General features: G+C 37.0%; 2 protein-coding genes across 2 annotated transcripts; one reads left to right on the forward strand and one right to left on the reverse strand.

The window, feature by feature from the left end:
* Positions 1-844: 844 nt before the first annotated feature.
* LOC139138021 (beta-1,3-galactosyltransferase 1-like) lies at positions 845-1,369 on the forward strand. The gene has a single exon (XM_070706241.1). It carries the CDS (start codon positions 845-847, stop codon positions 1,367-1,369), a length of 525 nt encoding a protein of 174 aa, XP_070562342.1.
* A 17,490-nt stretch (positions 1,370-18,859) lies between these two features.
* On the reverse strand, positions 18,860-21,356 carry LOC139138776 (uncharacterized). Its single transcript, XM_070707301.1, has 3 exons — positions 20,903-21,356; positions 20,424-20,513; positions 18,860-19,939 (listed from the first exon to the last, which is right to left on the reverse strand). Exons 1-3 carry the CDS (start codon positions 21,225-21,227, stop codon positions 18,915-18,917), a joined length of 1,440 nt encoding a protein of 479 aa, XP_070563402.1. The 5' UTR covers positions 21,228-21,356; the 3' UTR covers positions 18,860-18,914.
* Between the last annotated feature and the right edge of the window lie 2,373 nt (positions 21,357-23,729).

The raw sequence follows: 23,729 nt of genomic DNA on the forward strand, positions 1-23,729 counted from the left end.
ATATGCTCAATGAGAAGACGAACATTATTCAAAAACATCGGCGTTAGATAGGCGATAATAAGTGTGGAGCCTGTGCACCGTACCTACGTTTGTTGGAAAGTGGACGACGAACTGGACTTCACATTTGGCGCACAAATAGCATTCCGCCAGAATTCAGAAATCGATTTGTAACCTTGGCTGGTACCACTAGCTTGTTGTCCTGAGCCCCGGAAATCGAAGTATTGATCGGGCATTGCGAAACACAAACACAACAGGAGAAAAGAAGCCGGGCGTATGTCACCATGGCCGACGTTTGGTTGAAATTGTCCAAACTACTTATCCTTAAAATGGTGAGCTCGCACGTTCTTTTCATTATTCTCTTCTTTGTGTTGAGCGCCATTTTAATGGTAAATTTGCTCAACTCTGGTCCTGGCGGCAAATTGGACAATGAGAATGACATTTACGCGAGCAGGCACGGGCTGACGAGAGGGATTAAAGCTTGGAAAGATCCCAAACGGTCTGTTGTCACTGACAAAACCCCATATTGGAATATCGTCGAAGACCTTGACAGCATACGAACTAAAGCTCCACAATGTAAACAAGGCACCGGCGTTGTGCTCCTGGTATTAGTTACCTCGGCTCCCGGCCACTTCGAAAGGAGAGTAGCAATACGCAACACTTGGGCGAGAGACAAAAGTGACAGCAAAAGTTCCAACGCAACATGGAAAACCATCTTTCTCATAGGAAAAAGTCGCGACTTTGTTATCAATAGACGACTGAGGAAGAATTCCGAGAACACGGCGATGTGGTTCTCGGGGACTACATGGATTCCTACCGTAATTTGACTTTGAAAGTTCAGCACGGTATGAAATGGGCAGCCGACAATTGCCAGCCGCAGTATCTTTTGAAAACGGACGACGACTGTTTCATCAGTACTCGATTCTTAACGGAATTTCTTAGCGAACACAACAGTATAAAAACAGGCTTGTATGCCGGGAGCGTGTTTAACGAGCGGGAGGTTATTCGCAACCGGCTAAGTAAATGGTACGTGTCCACACAGGATTTCCCGCGGTCCGTCTACCCACGGTACGCCAGCGGAACTGGTTACATCGTGTCCGGCGACGTTCTCCAGGGAATCGTTGGAGCGGCCAGCCAGGAGAAAGCTTTTCCGGTCGAAGATGCGTACACCGGCGTCCTAGCGAGTAAGATAGGTGCCTCCCTTGTAGACACAGGTAGATTTACGATGTACAGTAACAAATGGAGGGTTTGTAACTATCTTTACTTTCTTGTGATCCACGGGGTTACTCCAGAGCAACAATACCTAGCTCTGAAATACACAGACGATGCACTTGAAAAGTGCCCTGGTCAATCGCCGTCAACTACATGGTAATGGAATTTTAAGGGACTTGTTAATTGTAGTCAATGCTACTACAATGCAGACAAATATGTACATAGGTTCTATTTTCGTATATACAGTCCTGGAGTTATTTTTCCTCAATGTACCTTTCAGTCAGTCGAAGATGATCTGTTTACTTGATTGACATTCGAAAGTTGACGTCAGAATTTTACAGTTCTCAGTATATTTGCTTCTACCTGTACTTCCATCAACATAGCAATGCAAAAAAAACCCCGAAAACATCCAGTTGTAAGCTTTTGGTCATTTTAACCATGTTCTCTCCCAAAAGATTCTGGTAAAGTCATAAGTCCCAGCCTAGGTTAAAACCCTAAGCATGATGTGATTTGTTTTCCCTATCTTTTGATAAAAGATGACATTCATTGATTTCATTTTGTTTTGAGGTGACATTTCAGAATTGTGTGCGTATGTGCTGTGTGAAATCATTATCCCATCTTCACATATACAGGGTCCATTGATTGATGAGCAACAAAATAAGTGTGTGATCTCTTCTGAAATTGAAGTATTCAAGATTTTTTTTTATCATGACTACTACTAAAGATATCAAAAATATATGTGTCAATAATTACACTGTTGACGTACTTCTCCTTCCCAAACTTCATCATCAACATAGCAATGCAAAAATCTTTGTCACGAAAATATGTCAGCAGTTGAGGTATATGGCTTTGACCAGAGCTTACCTGGATGTTTTCACAAAAGATATTCAGAGTTTAAGAGTTTAAAACTGCTACAGTTTGTCAGTTTGTCATGTTCCAAGGAGAGGGGGGGGGTTTTCATGTGTGTTCAAGATGAAGCCAGAATAAAGAAATGTATGTGTTTCCTGCTTCCAGGAAATAGAATGAGTTAATTGGGAATTTTGGTTTCTTTATTTGTACCTAACTTTGACCCGAGATATAAAAGCAATATATGTTGTGCATTTTGTTTAATATTTTCAAAAATGCAAACACTGTGTTGGATTGAGAGGTTTTAAATGATAAATATAGGGTCATGGGAAACACATACATAATTTTAGTTTGCTTTACAGGGAACTTGTACATTTAAGAAAAGGCAGGGAAAATTAAATAACTTTCCGTTGTTAAAAAATGCAGTAAATATGCATGATTTTAGGATTGTGCTTGTTAGTGAAGCAGATGGCTCCTCTTTTCAGTCAATGCAAAATTGTTCATCATTATCAGATACACAACATCACAATATTTTGTGATTATGAAGTTGATTACATTTTTTTGGAATGTTTTAGAGATGGTTATATTTTCAAGTGACTGGAAGCGGTATTCCCGTAGATTCTTAGTAACGCTTCCAAAATGAAATTCCGCTTCAGGATATAGTGCCAAGGTACATTGTTTTGTGATTTAACAGTTCTGCTGGTGAAAAATAATAGCAAAATGCCACTACAATGCAAAGCTTGACACACTGTCTGAAAATCGCAATGTTGGTTGGTGTCACCATTTGAAGGTAGTCCATCTATCGTGGAGGGACAGTGATATGAATTTTGTTAGATGGGCATACATATGTACTGTGATTTACAAAATTTGTTTATGTGGTTGAAGGTCAGGTAACCTTTCCAATTTTTTGCCCGTTTCCTAATACTTATAATATCGTGAAAGTTTGGTTGTGGAGGCCTGCCCAGGCCCCACATAGTTTCTGGTCGGCTGCTTGTCATTGATGAAGATTTTGCGGTGGCAGTGACTGTGTTCAGGCATTCCTTCAATTGTGTACTGTCTGAGCTTGTTAACCCTTTCAAACCTAAACCCGTATATATAAGGGTAGCTCTGGTAAGTTACCAGATAGCCTGGTCTGAAAAGGTTAAAGGGTAACCACATGATATTGAATCAGTAGAGTGTGAATCTGTGGCCTGGAATGATCCTACACCTACATTTGTATTTAGTGCTCTGAAGTGTGATACCAGTGTACTGATTCTGTAGCAGCTGCCCAACAATACTTCACCCATTTTCAGAGGAAACACAACTTTTTCCAAATGTGGCTGCATGAAAACCGGATATTTTATTCAAGTTTCTCTAATCTCACAAGTAGCTGCAGTGATTGAAAGAAGCCGTTGCATTTTACTAGCGTTTGGTTGGAGAGAATGAAATTTTTGTGAGACTCTTAAATTTTTGTTTGAATTGGTCCAGGTCAGAGTGCCATCTGCATGGAAATTTCCAAGGACATTTCCAATGAGCGAATTCTTCACCATTGAGGGCGCTTACCAACTAATATGGATAATGCGTGTTCTGAAGCGTAGTTAAACTTTTGTCCAATACCTCGGACATCCCATTGTAGTCTTTCTTGACCCGCCCAAGAATAAAGAAATACATTGAAAAGCTATTGATTTTTTATCTGTGGGTAGAAATGTTTCACAATCTCCAGTTACCTCACAAAAGTATTTACAAAAGAATGAAATGCAGCTGTAGCAATTTTTGTCTGATGTATAAATTTATTACCTTCGGAAAATTTCACAACTGTGGTTGACGATGTTGCTGACATTGATTTTTTTGACACATGAACACTTTTGCCATTTCAATGCAAACCTTCAAGTTGGTGGTGGAGGGAAAGAGAGATATGTTTCATTGTTTTAATCATAATTTAACAGCAATAATGAGATTGTTGCTCTACTAGTTAAGATTAACTTTAATGTATCTTTAGATCTGTAACTATACTTCTGTTAAACACAGCTGACACATTTAATTTTTTTTTCTGATGAACGAAGCATTAACTTGCGTCATCTGATCAGAAAGTCATTCAGTCAAAGTATGTTCTCTTATGTAGGACTCTTTTATTGATGTTTTACATGCAGTGATGCATGAAGATGACATGACATGAAGTGAAAATATTCCGCAGTCATTCCAAAACACATGAATGAATAGTTCGGAAAGCTTTCTAATGTTCTGACCTGTCTGAAAAGCATTCTATTCTGATTTGGAAAGAGGTTAGAAAAAGGTAAATGTTGGTGACGGAGATGTTTACTACATAAATTTTGTCTCTTTCATGCGGGTTAAACCACAAAAGCCAGACAGTCTGTAACACAAGACGCGCTAACGTGAATAGGTCAACATTTATATCTGACATGCCCTTTAAGGTCACCAGGCATTGAGTTTCGTGTTTTCAGTGGAGTCCAAAGAGTGGTGGTTGCAAATCTTGACTTGTCTGACTGGTAGGCTTTGTCACTTTATTGTTACTAACCAGTGTCGTCAATAGTCAGTAGCTGTCATTGGTAGTCAAAGCACATACAGTCTTCACGAGTATTCTCTTGGCTGCGATTTCAGTCCCGTAAGTCGACAAGTTTATATTTGTACCACTGTACCATGAACCTGAGTGTACATACTTGTTGCATGTATCTGTACAAACCCTACTTTCCAATAGAATTACTAGTTTTGAAACTTCATTTCATGCGCAGTGTTAAGTATACTGACGGGTTCTTTAATTGACTACTAGTTCAAAACCTTCAATTAACATAACAGAAAATTGAGAAATACCTTAATTTATGATGTATTTACAAGTTCACATTCTATACGACCTTTAGATAAAAAAAACTTGTGCTTTTATCAGTGTCTTCTGGTATTGTCATTTTACTCCAGTGTTACAAATTCATGTACAAGTACACAATTCGACTACTTCATCACCTTCAATTAATATATAAGTTATATTGTCATGTAGAGTATACTAGTATTTACACATTCATTTTCTAGATTAAGTATTTAAGTGGCATATATAACAAATGTAAAGAAATCTGCCTTTTTGTTAGATTGCTATCTCAACTTGTGATGTGTCCTGTTTTTCATGTACTTCATAGATGAGGAAAGGAGATTGATTAAAGTAGAATCAATTTTCTTCCAGAATGGTTTTAAGTTTTTCCCTGAAGTTTGTTGCAAAGACTGCCAGCCTTGTGTAATATCTGCTTGATCAGTGGAAAAGAATAAAATTTGAAAGTTTAAGTACACACAAACTTCACTGTGAATAAGCATGAACATACTGTAGCAGAGAGTAAGTGTGAAAGTCTTTTAATAAACTTGTGACATGTATCATCATCCAGTGTTATAAACGTAGATGTACTTCAAAAGTGTATTTCAAAGGATTTTTTTCCATGTCAAGAACTGGTGAACATATTCATTCATTCAACAAGATGAGTAAAGTGAAGTTATATTCTGAAAAAAGCCATTTTGCAGTTGTGGGCAGAATACCTTCCTAAAAATTTTCACAAGAACAATAATGCATATGATCATGCAAGTAAAGCTCACAATCTGTAATTTGTGCAATGTCATTCATATAAAAATATATATATATATGTATGTATGTAAACATCAGCCTCTATGAACCTGTATTTGTTGGAGCACAGGTTTTGGTCAGAATCTTTCACAAGATACTGCTTTACTGTCAGGGAATATAACCCAGAGCATTCCCCATGACAAATTTTCTGTAAAGTTTAACAACATCATTGTTGTAGAAAAGAAAAGTCTAGTTCACACCGGACATGTTGCATTTATTTATTGCAGGCACAGACATTACAAAGAAAATCACCAAGAAATTGCACTTGCCAAGAATGAACTTTGTCATTGTGACATATCTTATTTAAGAATAAGAATTTTGAGTATTTTTGTTGAAAGTAATAGTAAGAAAAGGAAATAAAGGATGCATTTGAATTGTACCGCAACTGCGTGATGTAGTAGCTTTATATTTATCAGGTGACCTCTGGCTTAAAACAACACAAATGTCAATCTTGCCAACTTCTAGATTTCGTTCTTTGCTCTCTGGCACATTTTTAGCTCACATTTAGTATATGTATACATACCAAAGACACTTTGTATGCAAAGGTGATGGCATCTGTATGTGTGTACATGTATGTATGTCTGCCCACATCAAAAACACTTTAAAAAAAGCAGCACCTACCATGTTAGTATTTGGTGTACAGTTGCACCTGGGAATGGAAATGTGAATTTGTGCAAAATGAACATGTTAGTGTCAAAAATATGCAAAATGGGTAAAAAAAAGATAAATCCTGCGAATTTCTAAAACTCTGTAAGCACAGGTCAGATTTGGTTGAAACTTGGTATGAAGGTTCCTTTAAGTAGCCTTACATGAGGGTGTGTTCCAATTGTAATAAAATTTCATACTTAATATTTTGGGGAGATTTTTCCCATTTTTACCCCCCAAAAAACTGAAAGTGCTTGTCCGATTGCTTTGCAACTTGATATGCATGTTCCAAGGAGTGATCTCAGTCAGGTAATTTTCTCCTTTTTTTGGTCAATCTATGTCTGACACCATTTCTCAGGTTTCTTTGAAATTCAATATAAAGGTCCTTGAATGATCTACATCACTTTTATACAAACGATGATGAAACATGCAATATTGTATTTTTTGGGCAATTGTTGGTGTTTTTTGGTAACAAAAAAAAACAAATAACCTTGATACAAAATTATGGATTCCCCCAGTTTTACATTCTCGCGAGCCAGAGCAATAATTTCCACTCCGCTGACCTAAACGGGTAGCGCTGAGCTGTTGCCGTAAAGAGGCGCGTGGTTTACGATGATGCAGTTTTAAACACATGGTTTGGCTTATGATGTCCTTTGGGACTTGTATATCAAATTGCAAAGCTATCACGGAGTCAGACAGTTTTTGGAGATTTTGTTAACAAGAATTGGCAAAAAATGACCCAAATATAACAATATACAAATTGTGTATTTCCCCACAATATGACAATATCTGACTGTGGTCATCCTACAGGACCTGTAAACCAAATATCAAAGCTGAAATCTGACCAGTGGTTTTTAGTCCCCATGGACACCATCCGGGGGGGACTTAAAGGTTTGGTCATGTCTGTGCATCCGTCCATCCGTCCGTTCACGCAATATCTCAGACATGCCCTGGTCAATTTCTTTCAAACTTTGCACAAGGATAGTACCCTACCCCATACAGGTGAACGTCGATTTGTTTCACAATGCGATCAAATTTGGACGTGTTAGAGGACTTTTTAGTTTACACCTCCATAGACTCCCATGTATAAGGCAGTTCTACATAGTCTCCCATGTATGAGTCAGTTCTCCATAGACTCCCATGTATAAGGCTGAGAAAAATAAAAATTTAGTTTCTCATCGTATTCATATTGCAAAAAGGATGCAGTGACACAGTTTTTAGTCCCCACGGATGAAGTCCAGGGGTTTATAGATTGGGTCATGTCCGTCCATTCGTCCATCTATTTGTCCATCAGTTCACGCAGATATCTCAGATATTTTGACAAAATGTCATGTGACCTCGGTGACCTTTGACCTCAAATATACATATTTGTCCATAACTCAGTAACCACAAGTGCTACACCCTTCATATATGGTATGATGGGACACCTTATGACGCCACATATTGTACCTCATTAATTATGTGCATATCTAATTTTGAGCAAGCCAATAGAGCTAGAGGTCTGATTTTTGGTATATGGGGATAACTTAGCAATACAATTTTTTGACAAAATGTCACATGACCTCAATGACCTTTGACCTGAAATATACATATTTGTCCATAACTCAGTAACCACAAGTGGTACACCCTTCATATATGGTATGATGGGAGACGTTATGACGCCACATACTGTACCTCATTAATTATGCACATATCTAATTCTGAGCAAGCCAATAGAGCTGGATGTCTGATTTTTGGTATATAGGGATAACTATAAGATAGAAGTTTTTTGAAAAAATGTCATGTGACCTTGATGATCTTTTAGCTAAAATATATGTTATGTCAATAAATAAGTAACCACAAGTGCTTTGTCCTTTATACTTAGTAGGATGGGAGACCTTATGACAACAAACGCTTTACCTCATTAATTATGCACATATCTAATTCTGGGCAAGCGAATAGAGCTAGAGGTCTGATTTTTGGCATATAGGGATTAATTAGCAATACAATTTTTTTTCAAAATGTCACATGACGTCGATGACCTTGAACTTGATTATACATATATATGCATAACTCAGTAACCACAAGTTCTATACCCTCCAATTTTGATAGGATATTAGACCTTAAGATGTCACATCTTGCACCTCATTTATTATATGCATATGTATTTCATGGCTGGCCAATACAGCTAGAGGTCTGATCTTTTTTACCGATTTAGATCCATAACTTAGACATGCCTCATGTGTTTCAAATTTGGAACAACGACATAGACCTATGTGCCCATAGATCTCAACATATACACTCCAGTGATACTTCTTAATGACCACATTTCCCTGCCCCATCAAGACTAATACTATGTAATTGTCAATGACATTGTTAGTCCCCACGGACACCGTCCGGGGGGGACTTATAGGTTTGGTCATGTCCGTGCGTGCGTCCGTGCGTGCGTCCGTGGTGGTGCGTCCGTCCGTTCATGCAGATATCTCAGACATGCCCAGGTCAATTTCTTTCAAACTTTGCACAAGGATAGTTCCCTACCCCATACAGATGCACGTCAATTTGTTTCACAATGCGATCAATTTGGCCGTGTTAGAGGACTTTTTAGTTTTCACCTCCATAGACTCCCATGTATAAGGCAGTCTCCATAGACTCCCATGTATAAGGCAGTCCATAGACTCCCATGTATAAGGCAGTCCATAGACTCCCATGTATAAGGCAGTCTCCATAGACTCCCATGTATAAGGCAGTCCATAGACTCCCATGTATAAGGCAGTCCATAGACTCCCATGTATAAGGCCAAGAAAAATAAAAATTTAGTTTCTCATCGTATTCATATTGCAAAAAGGATGCAGTGACACAGTTTTTAGTCCCCACAGATGAAGTCCAGGGGGCTTATAGATTGGGTCATGTCCGTCCGTGAGTCCATCTGTGAGTCCATCCGTTCATGCAGATATCTCAGATATTTTGACAAAATGTCACGTGACCTTGGTGACCTTTGACCTCAAATATATATATTTGTCCATAACTCAGTAACCACAAGTGCTACACCCTTCATATATGGTATGATGGGACAGCTAATGACGCCACATATTGTACCTCATTAATTATGTGCATATCTAATTTTGAGCGAGCCAATAGAGCTAGAGGTCTGATTTTTGGTATATAGGGATAACTTAGCAATACTTTTTTTTTTCAAAATGTCACGTGACCTCAGTGACCTTTGACCTCAAATATACATATTCGTCCATAACTCAGTAACCACAAGTGCTACACCCTTCATATATGGTATGATGGCACAGCTTATGACGCCACATATTGTACCTCATTAATTATGCACATATCTAATTTTGAGCAAGCCAATAGAGCTAGAGGTCTGATTTTTGGTATATAGGGATAACTTAGCAATACAATTTTTTTGACAAAATGTCACGTGACCTCGGTGACCTTTGACCTCAAATATACATATTTGTCCATAACTCAGTAACCACAAGTGCTACACCTTCATGTATGGTATGATGGGACACTTTATGATGCCATAAATTGTACCTCATTAATTATGTGCATATCTAATTTTGAGCAAGCCAATAGAGCTAGAGGTCTGATTTTTGGTATATAGGGATAACTTAGCACTACAATTTTTTTGACAAAATGTCATGTGACCTCGGTGACCTTTGACCTCAAATATACATATTTGTCCATAACTCAGTAAACACAAGTGCTACATCCTTCATGTATGGTATGATGGGACACTCTATGACGCCACATATTGTACCTCATTAATTATGTGCATATCTAATTTTGAGCGAGCCAATAGAGCTAGAGGTCTGATTTTTGGTATATAGGGATAACTTAGCAATACAATTTTTTGACAAAATGTCATGTGACCTTGGTGACCTTTGACCTCAAATATACATATTTGTCCATAAGTCAGTAACCACAAGTGCTGCACCCTTCATATATGGTATGATGGGACACTTTATGATGCCATATATTGTACCTCATTAATTATGTGCATATCTAATTTTGAGCGAGTCAATAGAGCTAGAGGTCTGATTTTTGGTATATAGGGATAACTTAGCAATACAATTATTTTGACAAAATGTCACATGACCTCGATGACCTTTGACCTCAAATATACATGTTTGTCCGTAACTCAGTAACCACAAGTGGTACACCCTTCATATATGGTATGATGGGAGACCTTATGATGCTTCATACTGTACCTCATTAATTATGCGTATATCTAATTCTGAGCAAACCCATAGAGCTGGATGTCTGTCATACATATGCACATAGATTTGTTCTGTGATACGATCCAATAAGGCCGCCATGTGGCCATTTTATTACGATTTTTCATGTCCTGAACTACAGCTCAGACATGTATCAAGCGAATTATTCAAAAGTATTTTTATCACAGACCTAATGAAGAGGACTCTATCCTCTCTGAGGACCTGTAATCAAAGTACTACCCATTAACAAGTGGGGACTGTGTCATCAACGATGACTTGTTTAAGAAAATATTGGCCAAAATTACAAAAAAATAGCCCACTATACTAATACTACTAATTCACAGATTTTGGCATAATTTGAAGAAATCTCACTTATATCATCCCTAGGGACATGCATACCAATATCAATGCTGTCTGACCAGAACTTTTGAAGAAGAGTTTTGACCAAAATGACAAAGATTGCCTTAAAATAACACATTTGCATATTAAATCACAATTTGGACAATCTCATTTAAGGTAATCTTTACCTGTAAAATTTATCAAAGGTGTCTGACAAGCTGTATTACAGCAAAATTACTGATTGAGACAAATAAGAAGTCATTGAGGTCTCAGTCTATAAGAAAACCACTACCACTGTCAGTAATTAAAGGCGCCCTTCTCAATCCCAGGTTCTCGCATTAGCAAATGTGTCAATAGCTCATTAACAGTTTTTCATTCTTTTGTTTTCCATTGAATATTTTATCAAGTACATAATATTTATATTAGATAAATCTGATAATTGAGTGGGGGCTTAAAGTTTGTTCTTGGTAGTAGTCTAAAAGCATGTGGCTCAAAGCGACTAAGGATTTTAAAGACTAAATGCATAGAAATAACTAAGACTAATCACATTACTTAAGGGTGGTTACGAGGGTGTGTCCCCCTCCTGCCACTGCAAATTTTGATTTTTAGCTACTATAGACTATAGTCTATAGAAGCTATTGGGATGGGTATCTGGCTGGCGTCCGGCGTCAGTCTGTATGTATGTATGTATGTATGTATGTATGTATGTTTGTATGTATGTACCGGTATGTCTGTTTGTGAGGCATCCGTCCACTCAAATATCTTGAGAACTGCAGTACTTACTGATTTGATATTTGTTGTGTAGATGAAAAATATTATTATGAGAAACTTTTTTTTTTAATTTTTTGATATTGTTGAAAATATGCAAATTAGTGCCAAAAAAGGCGTTTTTGGTAAAAAATCTTCTTCTTCATAACCGCTGGTCAGACAGCTTTGTTATTTGGTATACAGGTCCCTAGGGATAACCCAACTTAGATTTGTTCAAATTGTGATGAAATATGCAAATCTGTATTTTTAAGGAATTTTTTTGTCATTTTTGGTCAAAACTTTATTTCATCAAAACCGCTTGTCTGACAGCTTTGATATTTGGTATATAGGTTCCTACAGATGAACTTAATATGATATGTTGAATATATGATGAAATCTGCAGTTTTGTATTTTTGGTGAAATGTTTGCTATTTTTGGTCAAAAAATGTGTTGCTCAAAAAAACTACTTGTCTGATGCCTTTGATATTTGGTATACAGATTCCTAGGGGTTCTCTTAGTGTGATATAGTGAAATTTGATGAAATCTTCAATTTTTGTATTTTTGGGTCAATTTTTGCCATTTTTAGTCGAACATTTGTTTCTCAAAAGTTACTCATCTGATAGCTTTGATATTTGGTATATAGGTTCCTAGGCTTTACCTTAATGTAATATATTGAAATTATGATGAAATCTTCAATTTTGTATTTTTGCAGCTAATTTTGCCATTTTTGGTCAGGCCATCCTGAAATGAGCTATCAAAGATATCCACCTTCTTCATCAATACATGTGTCACAAAAAGTTATTTTCTACATAACACAGCAGAGCTCTGTCAACTGTTGGGTCGCTTGTTTTTTCAAAACCGCTGGTCAGACAGCTTTAATATTTGGTTTACATGTCCCTAGGATGACCTTAGTGAGATAATTTCATACAGTCAGGAAATACCCCATGTCTATAGTAGCTTCGGGGACTTTGGCCCTATGTTTACATATTAAAATGGGGTTATTTGGTGGCCATTTTGAGTGTTTTTAAAAGTGTTTTCATGAAGTCTCAAATATGTAAGACACATAATACTTTCCCATTATTACCTTGTCAACAGACAATGGATATCCTGATAGGAAAAACTTCTATTTTTTCCCTGCTTAGTTCAAAAATTCAAATTAAAGCAAAGACATCAAAATGCAGCTTCTGCATATGTGTATGTAACAGAAGTACTTAGAATTTCTAATATCAAAAGTTTATGTGTTACATTCTAGGTTCAAATTCTGGGTATAGCAATTCATTGGAATGCAGTTTCTATTTAGATATTTACTAATAAAGGTGATCTTTTGATATGCTTTGAAAGACCAAATTAAGGACATTATTAATGGAGAGTTTTATAAGAAGTCTATGTTACGGCATATTCTTGCAACCTTATCTAACCCTGGTCACAGTGCACTTCAAATGTTGTGCTCAAAAGTGTTAGAAATTGAAAAAGACTAGTTCTAGAAACATTTAATATAGGGGCGAGTACGGTAACAACTTTTGTTGACAAATAATGATAAGCCAGGCACATCTTGTAAAGAGCAATAATGGAAACAATATATATAGTCTAGGCTATGTGGACAACCTGGATATTTTCCAGTGTAAGGATAAGAAACAGTTGCAGAAGCACAACAAGTGAATAATACCACTTAATTGAAACAATGGGTAAATGTAAAACAACAAGAAAAGTGTCATTTAAGGTAGTACGCGCCTCAAAAGTGAAAGACTTAAACATTTGCTCAAACTTTCCCTAAGAAATCTTTCAACCACTCTCTTTCCAAACCAATAATAAAAAGCAGAGGTCACTGTGCAAATTTGGTACTAAAGAAACAACCCAAGATTCACCGATATTTAAAATTCAAAATGGCCACCATCCCTGTGTTAACTCTATGGAGAAAAAAAAAAATTTTCGAATTTCGAAAAACTAAGCCCACAAAAAGTTTTCTTTCACCTGGAGCTTTAAAATGAACCCCCACAAGTGATATATCAGAAAAGAATTGTAAAAATTTGAGAGTCCAAATATCTATCCGCGAGGCGTGTAATTACCTTAAAATATCAATCAAATCAGAACAATACGGAAAGGAAATGAAATTAATTCATATGTTATGAAAATGTCATGAACAAAGGGTGCACCAACAATGAAAAATGTTATGAAAATAAGGTGCCCAAAGGGCACTCCAACATTGAAAGATATTATAAAAATAGTGACAATGTCACTATTCGCTCCCATATAGTTATCAAAACAAGCCAACAATTGTATGAAACATGGACATACATACAGACAGACTGACATACACAGACTGGCACAGAGTGATGACATTGGCCCTCAAGTGTGCCTTGGCCCATGGAGAGTGATAAAGATATAACAAACAGCTGAATGTAATGATAAAATAGTTAAATATAGGCGAACAGGCACTTAGGGTTAATATGTTACAGCAATTTGATTAGTTTCTTTTTCTTTAATACTTCTGTGATAATTTTTAAGACAATCAATCTGCAGGGCAGTTTATGTATTGACAAATATGTTATCTTTTACAAGCACACAGCAAACTGTTCTTAATTTTTCATTTACAATATTTGACATAGACTGAAATACATAACATGCAACCAATGTTTACATTTTGCCAATACACGCGATACATGGAGAGATTTCAACATACAATCATTAACTCAGAAACCCGACAGGGAAAAGTAAACATTGTTTTCTTCCAGAACAACTTGTGTATCCACATCTGGAACAACTTACAAACTTTAACCAATTACACAAGGACGATGACACAAGAGATGAAGTTAAGAAATTTAACTGTGGTGAACTTGACTATTCCTTTAAAATCCTTACCTAACTTGACATCTTAAACTAATACATGTACACTGCATGGTTAATTGCCCACAAAAATGCATCAGGGGTGGACCATTTGATAAAGGGGGGATGTCTGGAAGATTGATGAGGTACATTATCTTTTAATCCGATCCACTGTACATTTTTTTTCCCACTCTCCCACCCCTTCTCTGGCTGATTTTTTTATTGACATATTGTTTGGAATTTTTTTTCAAAATCTGCCACGAACCCCCGCCCCCATATATCAAATGGTCCACCCCTTTGAACTGACCATCTTTGCATGAGATATACAATGACAAGATCGCAGGAACTGTGTCAACTATTTACAACCTTGATACTCTTAAACATTTAAAAAATTTTTGAATATATTTGTTGGAAACTAAACCCGCTAAAATCACCTCAGCTATGTTTTCTAATGATTTTTTTACCGCATTTCAACACAAACTACAGTTTACCATATCAAATGCTTACTAAACCACCACATTATATACTCTTATTCTAGTTCCAGTAGGTATAAAATTACCAAAAAAATCTTAAAAATACAAAATGAAAGATATCCCTGTAAAATTGACAGTTTTGCAAAGTTGCCCCAAAAATTCAAAATTCCAGATTTCAACCTAATTTCAATATATCATATTTACAAAAACCCTAAGAACCTGTTTACTAAATATCAAAGCAATCAGACTGGTGAATTTTGAGAAACAAATTTTTTGACCAAAAATGACTAAAATTGCCCCAAAAATACAAAATTGCAGATTTCATCCTAATTTCAATATATTTTATTAACATAAACCCTAGGAACGTGTACACTAAATATCAAAGCTACCAGATCAGTAGTTTTAGGAAAACATTTTTTTCAACCCAAAAAAAGGCAAAAATTACCCCAAAAAATAAAAAATTGCCAGTTTCAACCTAACTTCAATACATTATATCGAGATAAATCTTAGATACCTGTATACCAAATATCAAAACTCTCAGCTCAGCACTTTTTGGATAAAAAATTTTTTGACCAAAAATTGGGAAAATTGCCCCAAATTTACAAATATGATAATATCAATACAATTTGTACAAACTTAACTGAAGTCATCCTGAGGAACATGAATATTAACTTTCAGAGTGATCAGACGAGCGATTTCAGAGAACAAGATTTTTCGACTAAAAACGGAAAAAAATACCCTAAAAATACAAACATGCAAATTTCACCCCAATTTGTGCACACATAATTAAGGATACCTAAAGGAATTTGCATACTAAGTTTCAACCCAATCTGACCAATGCTTACTGAGTTTTAGCCATTTGCAGGATTTTTCCTTTTTTCCCCTCATTTGCATGGTTTTGGCACTGACATATTCAATTGATCAAATTCACATCTCCACCCCTAGGTGCACCTGTACACCAAATACTAAGATGGCAGCCGTTGCGGTTTAGGAGTTTTTGATCTGGACGGACTAACAGACATACATACATACATACATAAACACAGACGCCATTTTGCCACCTTATAAGAATACCTCCCATTTGCATATAAACATATGCATATATGGAAGCTAAAAATAGTGTGCCTGAAGGGCTCGCTGAAAATCAAAAATGTTATAAAATGGAGCGCCGTAAATTTCAAGTAAAGACTTAAAGTAAATGTCCAAGCATTATTTTTACTCTATATTCGATGGCTATCTTTTTATTTTATCTACCGTTCACGTCATTGGTTTTTTTTTTCAGAGGCAACCTTTCTGGAATCTTTTTTCCCCGGAAATCTTCCAATCGGACCCCCCCAAAAAAAATCACGTGGTCCACCCCCAACTTTGATTCCTGGGGCCTGGCGACCTCATTTTGGAGTTTGACATAACTGAAGACACCGCAGACTTGATTTTAGGGAGCCTTCAGTAATTACAGGGGGTGGGCCGGTCTATCAGGCAAATTATTGACAATTTTCTCCCACAAAACATGCTATAACTGCATATTATATATGTTTGATAATGTATTTAAATGTACTTTGCTTGAAGTGGGAAGTAACATGTGTATTTGTGTACCAGAAATTGATTTTGGAATTTCATCTAAAATGTTGGTTCACTACACATTGTAGTCTATGATGAAACTATGAATAATTGTTTCCAATACAAAACTAGGTAAATCTGTCCATTTATGTATGCTTGATTATTTATATTAATGTTCTTGATTAGACTAGAGTGGTTACAAGTCCTTGATTGTGCAACAAAGTTGATTTGGAATTTCACCGAAATGTTGATTCACTATACATGGCAGTCTATGATGAAACTATGAATAATTTTTTTCCAATACAAAAATAGGTAAATCTGTGCATTTATATGTGCTTGATTATTGATATTAATGTTCTTGATTAGACTAAAGTGGTTATAAGTCAGTGGTTGTGCAACAAATTTGATTTTGGAATTTTACTGAAATCTGAAATGTTGATTCACAGTACGTTTGTACATGTTAGTCTATGAGAGAACTATGCACAATTTTTTTTCCAATATAAAACTAACAATATCTTTCTATTTATGTACATTTGATACTTGATATATACTTTTCCACATGTTGCATATGTTATTGTCTCTTGTCTTTCATCAGTTTTAACTGTTCAAGGTGTGTAATATTGGATACCACTGCATCTTTGCTTGTAACTTGTGGATAATGTGTACATATTTAAAAGAATCGGCGTAATTCATTAATGATTTCCCATTAAGGAAATATCAGACACACAATCAAAGGTTTGGCCATAAAATCAGCTCCTTTCAAAAGTGACCCTCCCCTAAGATAGTTTTATAAACAGTGACCCTCCCCTATTCCCCTGGACCACCTTTCCTGTAATTACCACAGGCGGCCCAGACATATTAATAAGCTTATTGTTGAGTTTTTCTCAGTCTTCTCTATCAGATCATGGAGGTAGAAGGAGAGGAGCCCGAACGCCTATTAAGAGGATTAGCGCCTTCTGTTTTAAGCTGTGATAATCCTGTTATGGCTGTTGTTTTCCTTGACTTTGAGAGCGTCACGCAAACCGCATATTTACACAACGGTTTAACCGTTACAGTGCAACTAAAAATGTTACGATAGGTTACGACATCGAACATCGAATGCGCAGACCATGAATATGTGACTAACGCATGCGCTGTTAGCTTCTGTCGATGGTAAACAACCCTATGGGCAACCCTAGGCGTCCTTCGACCGGAAACAGTGCAAGCTGAACGCTCAGGAGGTAAGTAACGTCGATAATTCTTTCATTGTATGTCCCTAAAAAGTGGATCTTGTAATGCATTTTTCATAATGATAGGCAAAGCGAGGCAAGATCACTCAAATTTAGGTATGTTCACGGTAAACTCAGCTTTCAAACACAAGTATTGCTTAGCGTGTCCGAGACTGTCCGTTTTATGAAAACCATGATTTGGTGCCCAATAGCATTGTTTGGTATCGATCATGGCGGATCGCACGTTTTTGCTTTTTCAGTCATGAAGTATGGTATTTGATGTTAGAATCGCTGGTAAATTGTGCTTATAGTTTTCGTTAGTTATGTAGAACCTAATTTCATTCATATTTGACCATCGTTTTGGAGTTTCCGATGATTTATAGGCCTAGCTATTCCGACATATTCGACATGAATAGCGATGTGCGTCATTCGTCATGTCCGGATGTCCTACCTCGATGCTGGTTGTGTATAGCGCAGTGGAGTGGTAGCTAGAATACGTTTTGGTAGTCTCTTTTTGTTACATTTTTCGTATTTGTAACAAACATATAGGAATATAGGAATCTCGTCCAGTGTGAATGACAGCTCTTGGAAACTACAGAATATCGTGGCTTACAATATGGCGTCGACGTCTCTACACAATTATGACCGCCTGTCAATGCACACTAAAACCAGCCGTCAACATGCCATCTTGGGGAAAGATTTTTCATTGACAAGATTCCTTTGTGCATGGTGTAAATATAGTAATGTTTTAAGTCATATCTTCTCTTTGTATCTTTTTTTTGCTTTTTCTTTTCTTTAGAGAATGGATTTTCATATGAAGAAGTTGAGATTGCTGTGCAGATTGTGTAATAGTGAGAGAGTGTTAACTGGTGATCGACAGCCTATAAACAAGGATGCCCATTCAATTACTATCAAGCGAGCACTCGATATTCCTTTTCATTTCTGTGCCATGTTGAATGCAATTCTGCCAATACATTCTGAGTCAGTCTTTGTTCAATTCTGCCAATACATTCAGAGTCAGTCTTTGTGCGATGTGTAACTTTGATGACAACTTGTTCACTTCTGTGCAATGCTTTTTATGCAATTCCATCCATACATTCAGGGTCAGTCTTTGTGCAATGTGTAACTTTGATGATAATTATTTTGGGTATTTATCATAAAAGGCGGTCATGTGTGAGAGGAAAATAAATGAAACTTGTAGTGACATTTCCTTTTTTTAAAAACTTTATTGCATTACATTTAATGTCAATGGTTGCAATCTTCACAAAGGGAACATCATGAGCATAACTTTTTCCTTAAAACTTTTCTCACCCTTTCTTGATAACTTTTCATCTTTTTTCTTTCTCAAATACATGTAAATACTGGCATATGACTGGCATCTAATATCAACATAACACTCAAGTACTCTGATAAATAAAGACTGTGACAATGTGTGATTAAAACCCTGGGATAAAACATGCCATCCATTTATAACAGATACAGATTTCTGCAGAGTTGTCAAAATTACAGATTTCAGATTGGTGTCCTTGTATCCCCTAACATTCTGCAAGTCAAGATGGGGCTTTGCAACTTCTTCAACTTTCTTCATAAATAGATAAAAGCTATCATCTACCTGAAACAAGCCACCCCTATTCAAAAGTTCAACCCACTTCTTAGTATAATTTAAAAATGAAATACTGGTGTCATTGCCAGCATTTGTTCGCAGTGTTTCTAAAAATGCCAGACATGCCTGAGCGGACTTGTTACCTTGATGTCTTCTGTAAAAACATATCAATTTGTGTGGAATGAAACCTGATACATACCTCAAAACTTGCTCCTCATCCTTACTGAGGCCATCTACCTTACCATTATCTAGTGTTGTACAATTAATGCCATTACATTTGGCCTGCAATAATAACTTCATAAGTTGAGTCAATAGAAATTGCACAAGAAAAGTTACTGTTCTAGAGGAAATCGAAATTTCATTACATGACAAAAATGCCAGAAATTCATTCTCAATTTCATCATCCAATCGTATACCATGAAAAGCTGAACACATGTTTTCCAGAGACTGGGGAGATATCTCATCAAAACTAATGCTTTGCCAAACACGCTCAATCAAAAAACTCGAAAGTTCTTTGCTACCATTTGAAGATGTCAGCATTTTCAGAACTGGCTCCATCTCTTTTGCCCTCTGACGGTTTAATCTCAGTTTTGGACTTCGGATGATCTCCTCTGTAGCAGTTTTCATAAGCTTTTCACTGGATGACAGTGCATCTTCTAAGGTATAGCTTGAGGTACACTTCACTGAAAAAAATGGAACCATAAACATGAGATTTTCAGATGTAATCAACAGAAACACACAACAGGCATCAACTCAAAAACATAGTGCCCGCAAAGTATATCTTTTGACTCATGACTCATTAACATTCTGTGTCGCAAGGTAATTTACAGTGAGTAGGAAATTATACTTCGAGACTCAAGAAAATTAGCAAATTTCAAAGGCTTAAAGGTTTCTGCAATCTTGATAGTCAGATGGCAAACTGCCCAAAAACCAGTATTATGGTTATTACTTGTATTACTATTGTCACCCAATGGCAATATACCGCAAATGTTGTACGACCTGGTGGAACGATGTTTTGGGGGACAAAAGCTGAAACCATTGAGGTAGGAAAGAGTACTACCTCAATACTGAAACAAATAGGGTTGAGTTAATTACATATTACTAGTACCACACTGCATTTCAACAGAGCATGAAAGTAGAAACAGACATGAAACAAAACTGAAATACCTTTTATCGATTTCCTTGTCTTGGGTGTTTTCCCAGAGTCTTCATTTTCAAAACTTTTCTCAGTTCCCATATCTTGATTAACTTCTTTTCCTGAAGTTGAGAATTATTAGTTTGAATGGTGAGAATCTCTCTCTCTCTCTCTCTCTCTCTCTCTCTCTCTCTCTTCTATATATATATATATATATATATATATATATATAATATTATATTATATATATATATTATATATATTATATATATAATACCCACGTACACAATCAAAACAGTCAACAAGGTGAAATTGCCTGGTCCTTGGAGGTAGATTGATTGGTACCGATTGATTCATGGAGATAGCAGGGATTCAAAATAAATTTGCGCCCTAATATTCCTAATAGCTTTAATGACACCACTTTATAGGCACCGCAAATCCGTTTCGCTTATCAGTTTCCTGCCTTGACTAAAGAAACATTATTTGGAGGAAGAAAGACAAATGTGCCTACCAGAACATTTCGGACATATCCACGATCCATCTGGGATGCTCTCAGCTGTCAAGCCAACACAACCGTAATGAAACCATTCCACCGTGCATTTAGGGCTGTCGCAGGCAATCATGGTACTTGTTTCCACTCCGTTACAAATGCAAAATACTTCTGTTGAATTCGGAGTAATCTTGCCTTCCATCTCTGGTAAATCTTCCCATACTGAAGGAAAATCGCCAATTATGTCGTCAATGCAGCTGTCGTTGCCGGAGAACGCCATGTTGAATGAGACGCGTCGCTGACAAAAGCGGACTTGCCTACGCATGCGCATGCCGTAACCGATCATGTCCGTAGATTATCGAGAGTACCCGAACACCGTAACTGTATGTAAAGAGATTACAGCGCTCAGAACAAACGCCACCACTGACATGCGTCAAAAGGAACAATAGGCATTGGGGCTCCTCTCCTACTACCTCCATGATCAGATCTTCTCCTTTTCTTCATGCTCTGACTGATCGTAGTAAATAAAAATAAATGACTTTATAGCCTAACCTAGCCTCTTGACTCTTTATTTATTTTACACCTCATTACAAGGGCGTTTATCTCTCATATACACACATCTTGTAATTAATAGTCAACTTGACTAATTATGCTAATCCGTGGACTTATCAGGGATTTTATGGGTTAGTCAACATCGCAAAAGATAGGAAAGGTTACTAAAACTCCTTTTTCATTTACATCTCTATCTTTGCAATGTTGCCAACTCTTGATAAGTCAACGGATTAGCATAATTAGTTGTGTTGACTAATTAATTACAAGATGTGATATGAGAGATAAGCGTCCTTGTAATGGGGTGTAAAATACATAAAGAGTCAGGAGGCTATAGGTTAGGCTATATAGTCATTTCTTTTATTACTACGATCAGTCAGAGCATGAAGAAAAGGAGAGGGACTGACAGTGACAGAGAAAACTGAGAAAACTCAATAATAAGCTTATTAATAGTGATTGGGCCGCCTGTGTAATTACTGATGGCTCCCTTAGCGTTGATTACGAACCATTGAGGTATATTATCTAGTAAAAAGCAGGACTCACCGACAAATATCTCACTGCTCTTCATACATCGATGAATTCACACTGATCAGCTCGCATCTATTTTCCCTGGAAAGACTTGTGAAACGAAGGCCTCAAATGCCCGTAGTTGGCCAATTTTGCAAGCTGGGTCCGGTTGTTTACGAGCAGGTGCTACCAAACCAATGTTTTCGAACTTGTCAAATACAAGTTATGTAATAGATCCTTCAAAAGCGGACTATACCTTATTTTCTATAAATTCGGGGTGGCCGAGGGATGTGAGGGGCTGCCATGTGCCAGCCACACGCGGCTACAGTTTTCAGATAAATAGCCATGTCGAAACGAATCAAATAAAGCAAAATGTGTTCTGGTTTGAGTGAGTGTTAAGTGTGATTTAAGAAAAATCCAACATTCAAATCCAAATGAATGTATTACGAATAATTCCAAATGAAGCGAAACAAAATACGTTTTAAAAATCCCATTGCCGTGTGACTCTCGCACCACAGTCACCCGTGGGACTATTCGCCTATAGACGTGTGTACATATGCCTGAAAACCAGGCATATGTACACACGTCTATAGGCGAATAGTCCCAGAGCTGAATAGATCACGGGTGACTGTGGACTCGACCGATCTGTAGTGGTAAATGGCCATAGCGTCCAGTGTACGTGTCTCGCTAATCACCAAGCCGCCGGGTTTCCGAAAAAGTTGTCCGTAGTTTCCATTAATTGTCACGAAAATTATGTACACCTTTGTCCCTTCTCCTTCCATAAACGTAAAATTTACGTCCATGCTCCCTCCAGCCACAGTCCCTCAACTGGGGACTGTACTCAACCATAGCATTTTACGTCCATGCTCCCTCCATGCTCCAACATAGCATTCCATTGACAACCGTTTTTGCGCAGTCCCTCACACTCCTTAAACACCCCAAGTAATAATGCTTAGTCCGTTGGATATCTCTTGCCATGCAAAGTGCGATGGTGAAAAGCGATTTCCATGCAAAGGTCAAGTCAATAGAATGACTAGGAATATCCATTGCTATCTTTTGTTTCGGATCTTTTTTGTTCTTTTGTCAACAGATCAATACGCTTGGTTGAGCTTGACAGTTATAATTTTCACAAGAGTTTGTTGTGTAATAGGCAGAGACAAGTAAGCATCGATGATATCTATGCAAAATTGTGCCAAGCTTTATTTACAGAGATGATGACAAGCTTAGTTAGGGGAGAACCATTTTATTTCTGGGGGGTATGGAGGATTTCAAGAAGGAAAAAAATTTGTCAACAGGTGAGAAAAAAAAATTGATTCTGTCATGGCCTGAGAAAAAAAAATGTCATAACAGACAGAAGTGAAAAAAAAATTGTCACGATGCACCAGAAATTAGCAAAATTTGGAAACCTTATTCTCATGTATTCTTTGCCGGCGCGCCGCGATAGACGGCGCAAATGTTTTTACCACAAGCAATTCTTATGTTTTTTCCCCAGCACTTATGATATAAGCATGCACTACATAGGTCTACTTTACACCTCAGTACACTCAATGTTTTCCTTCCCTTTTCTGACCCAAGAAATCATATTTCAGGATTTCTGTTGCAATATCTCAATGGCATAGGCACTATCTAAAGGGGACTATTTGACTTCTGTAAATTGTGAAAATTTAAAACACAAGACAGGAGTCAATAAACTAGCGTTAAGACACCGTTAAGCCGAATCACTCAATTAACAAACTGGTTTACCGGCCCAGGACTGAGATCACATGACCAGGGTCAAAGCACTATCGATTCA

Source organism: Ptychodera flava, chromosome 8 (assembly GCF_041260155.1).
Source record: "Ptychodera flava strain L36383 chromosome 8, AS_Pfla_20210202, whole genome shotgun sequence".
Lineage (NCBI taxonomy): Eukaryota > Metazoa > Hemichordata > Enteropneusta > Ptychoderidae > Ptychodera > Ptychodera flava.

What these genes read in the sequence shown, in the direction of transcription:
- LOC139138021 (XM_070706241.1), top strand. Translation starts at nt 845, where the DNA reads ATGAAATGGGCAGCCGACAATTGCCAGCCGCAGTATCTTTTGAAAACG.
- LOC139138776 (XM_070707301.1), bottom strand. Translation starts at nt 21,227, where the DNA reads ATGATCGGTTACGGCATGCGCATGCGTAGGCAAGTCCGCTTTTGTCAG. An exon ending in GATATGTCCGAAATGTTCTG is followed by an intron (nt 20,514 to 20,902) that starts GTAGGCACATTT and finishes TCTCAACTTCAG; the next exon opens with GAAAAGAAGTTAATCAAGAT. An exon ending in GACAAGGAAATCGATAAAAG is followed by an intron (nt 19,940 to 20,423) that starts GTATTTCAGTTT and finishes CATTTTTTTCAG; the next exon opens with TGAAGTGTACCTCAAGCTAT.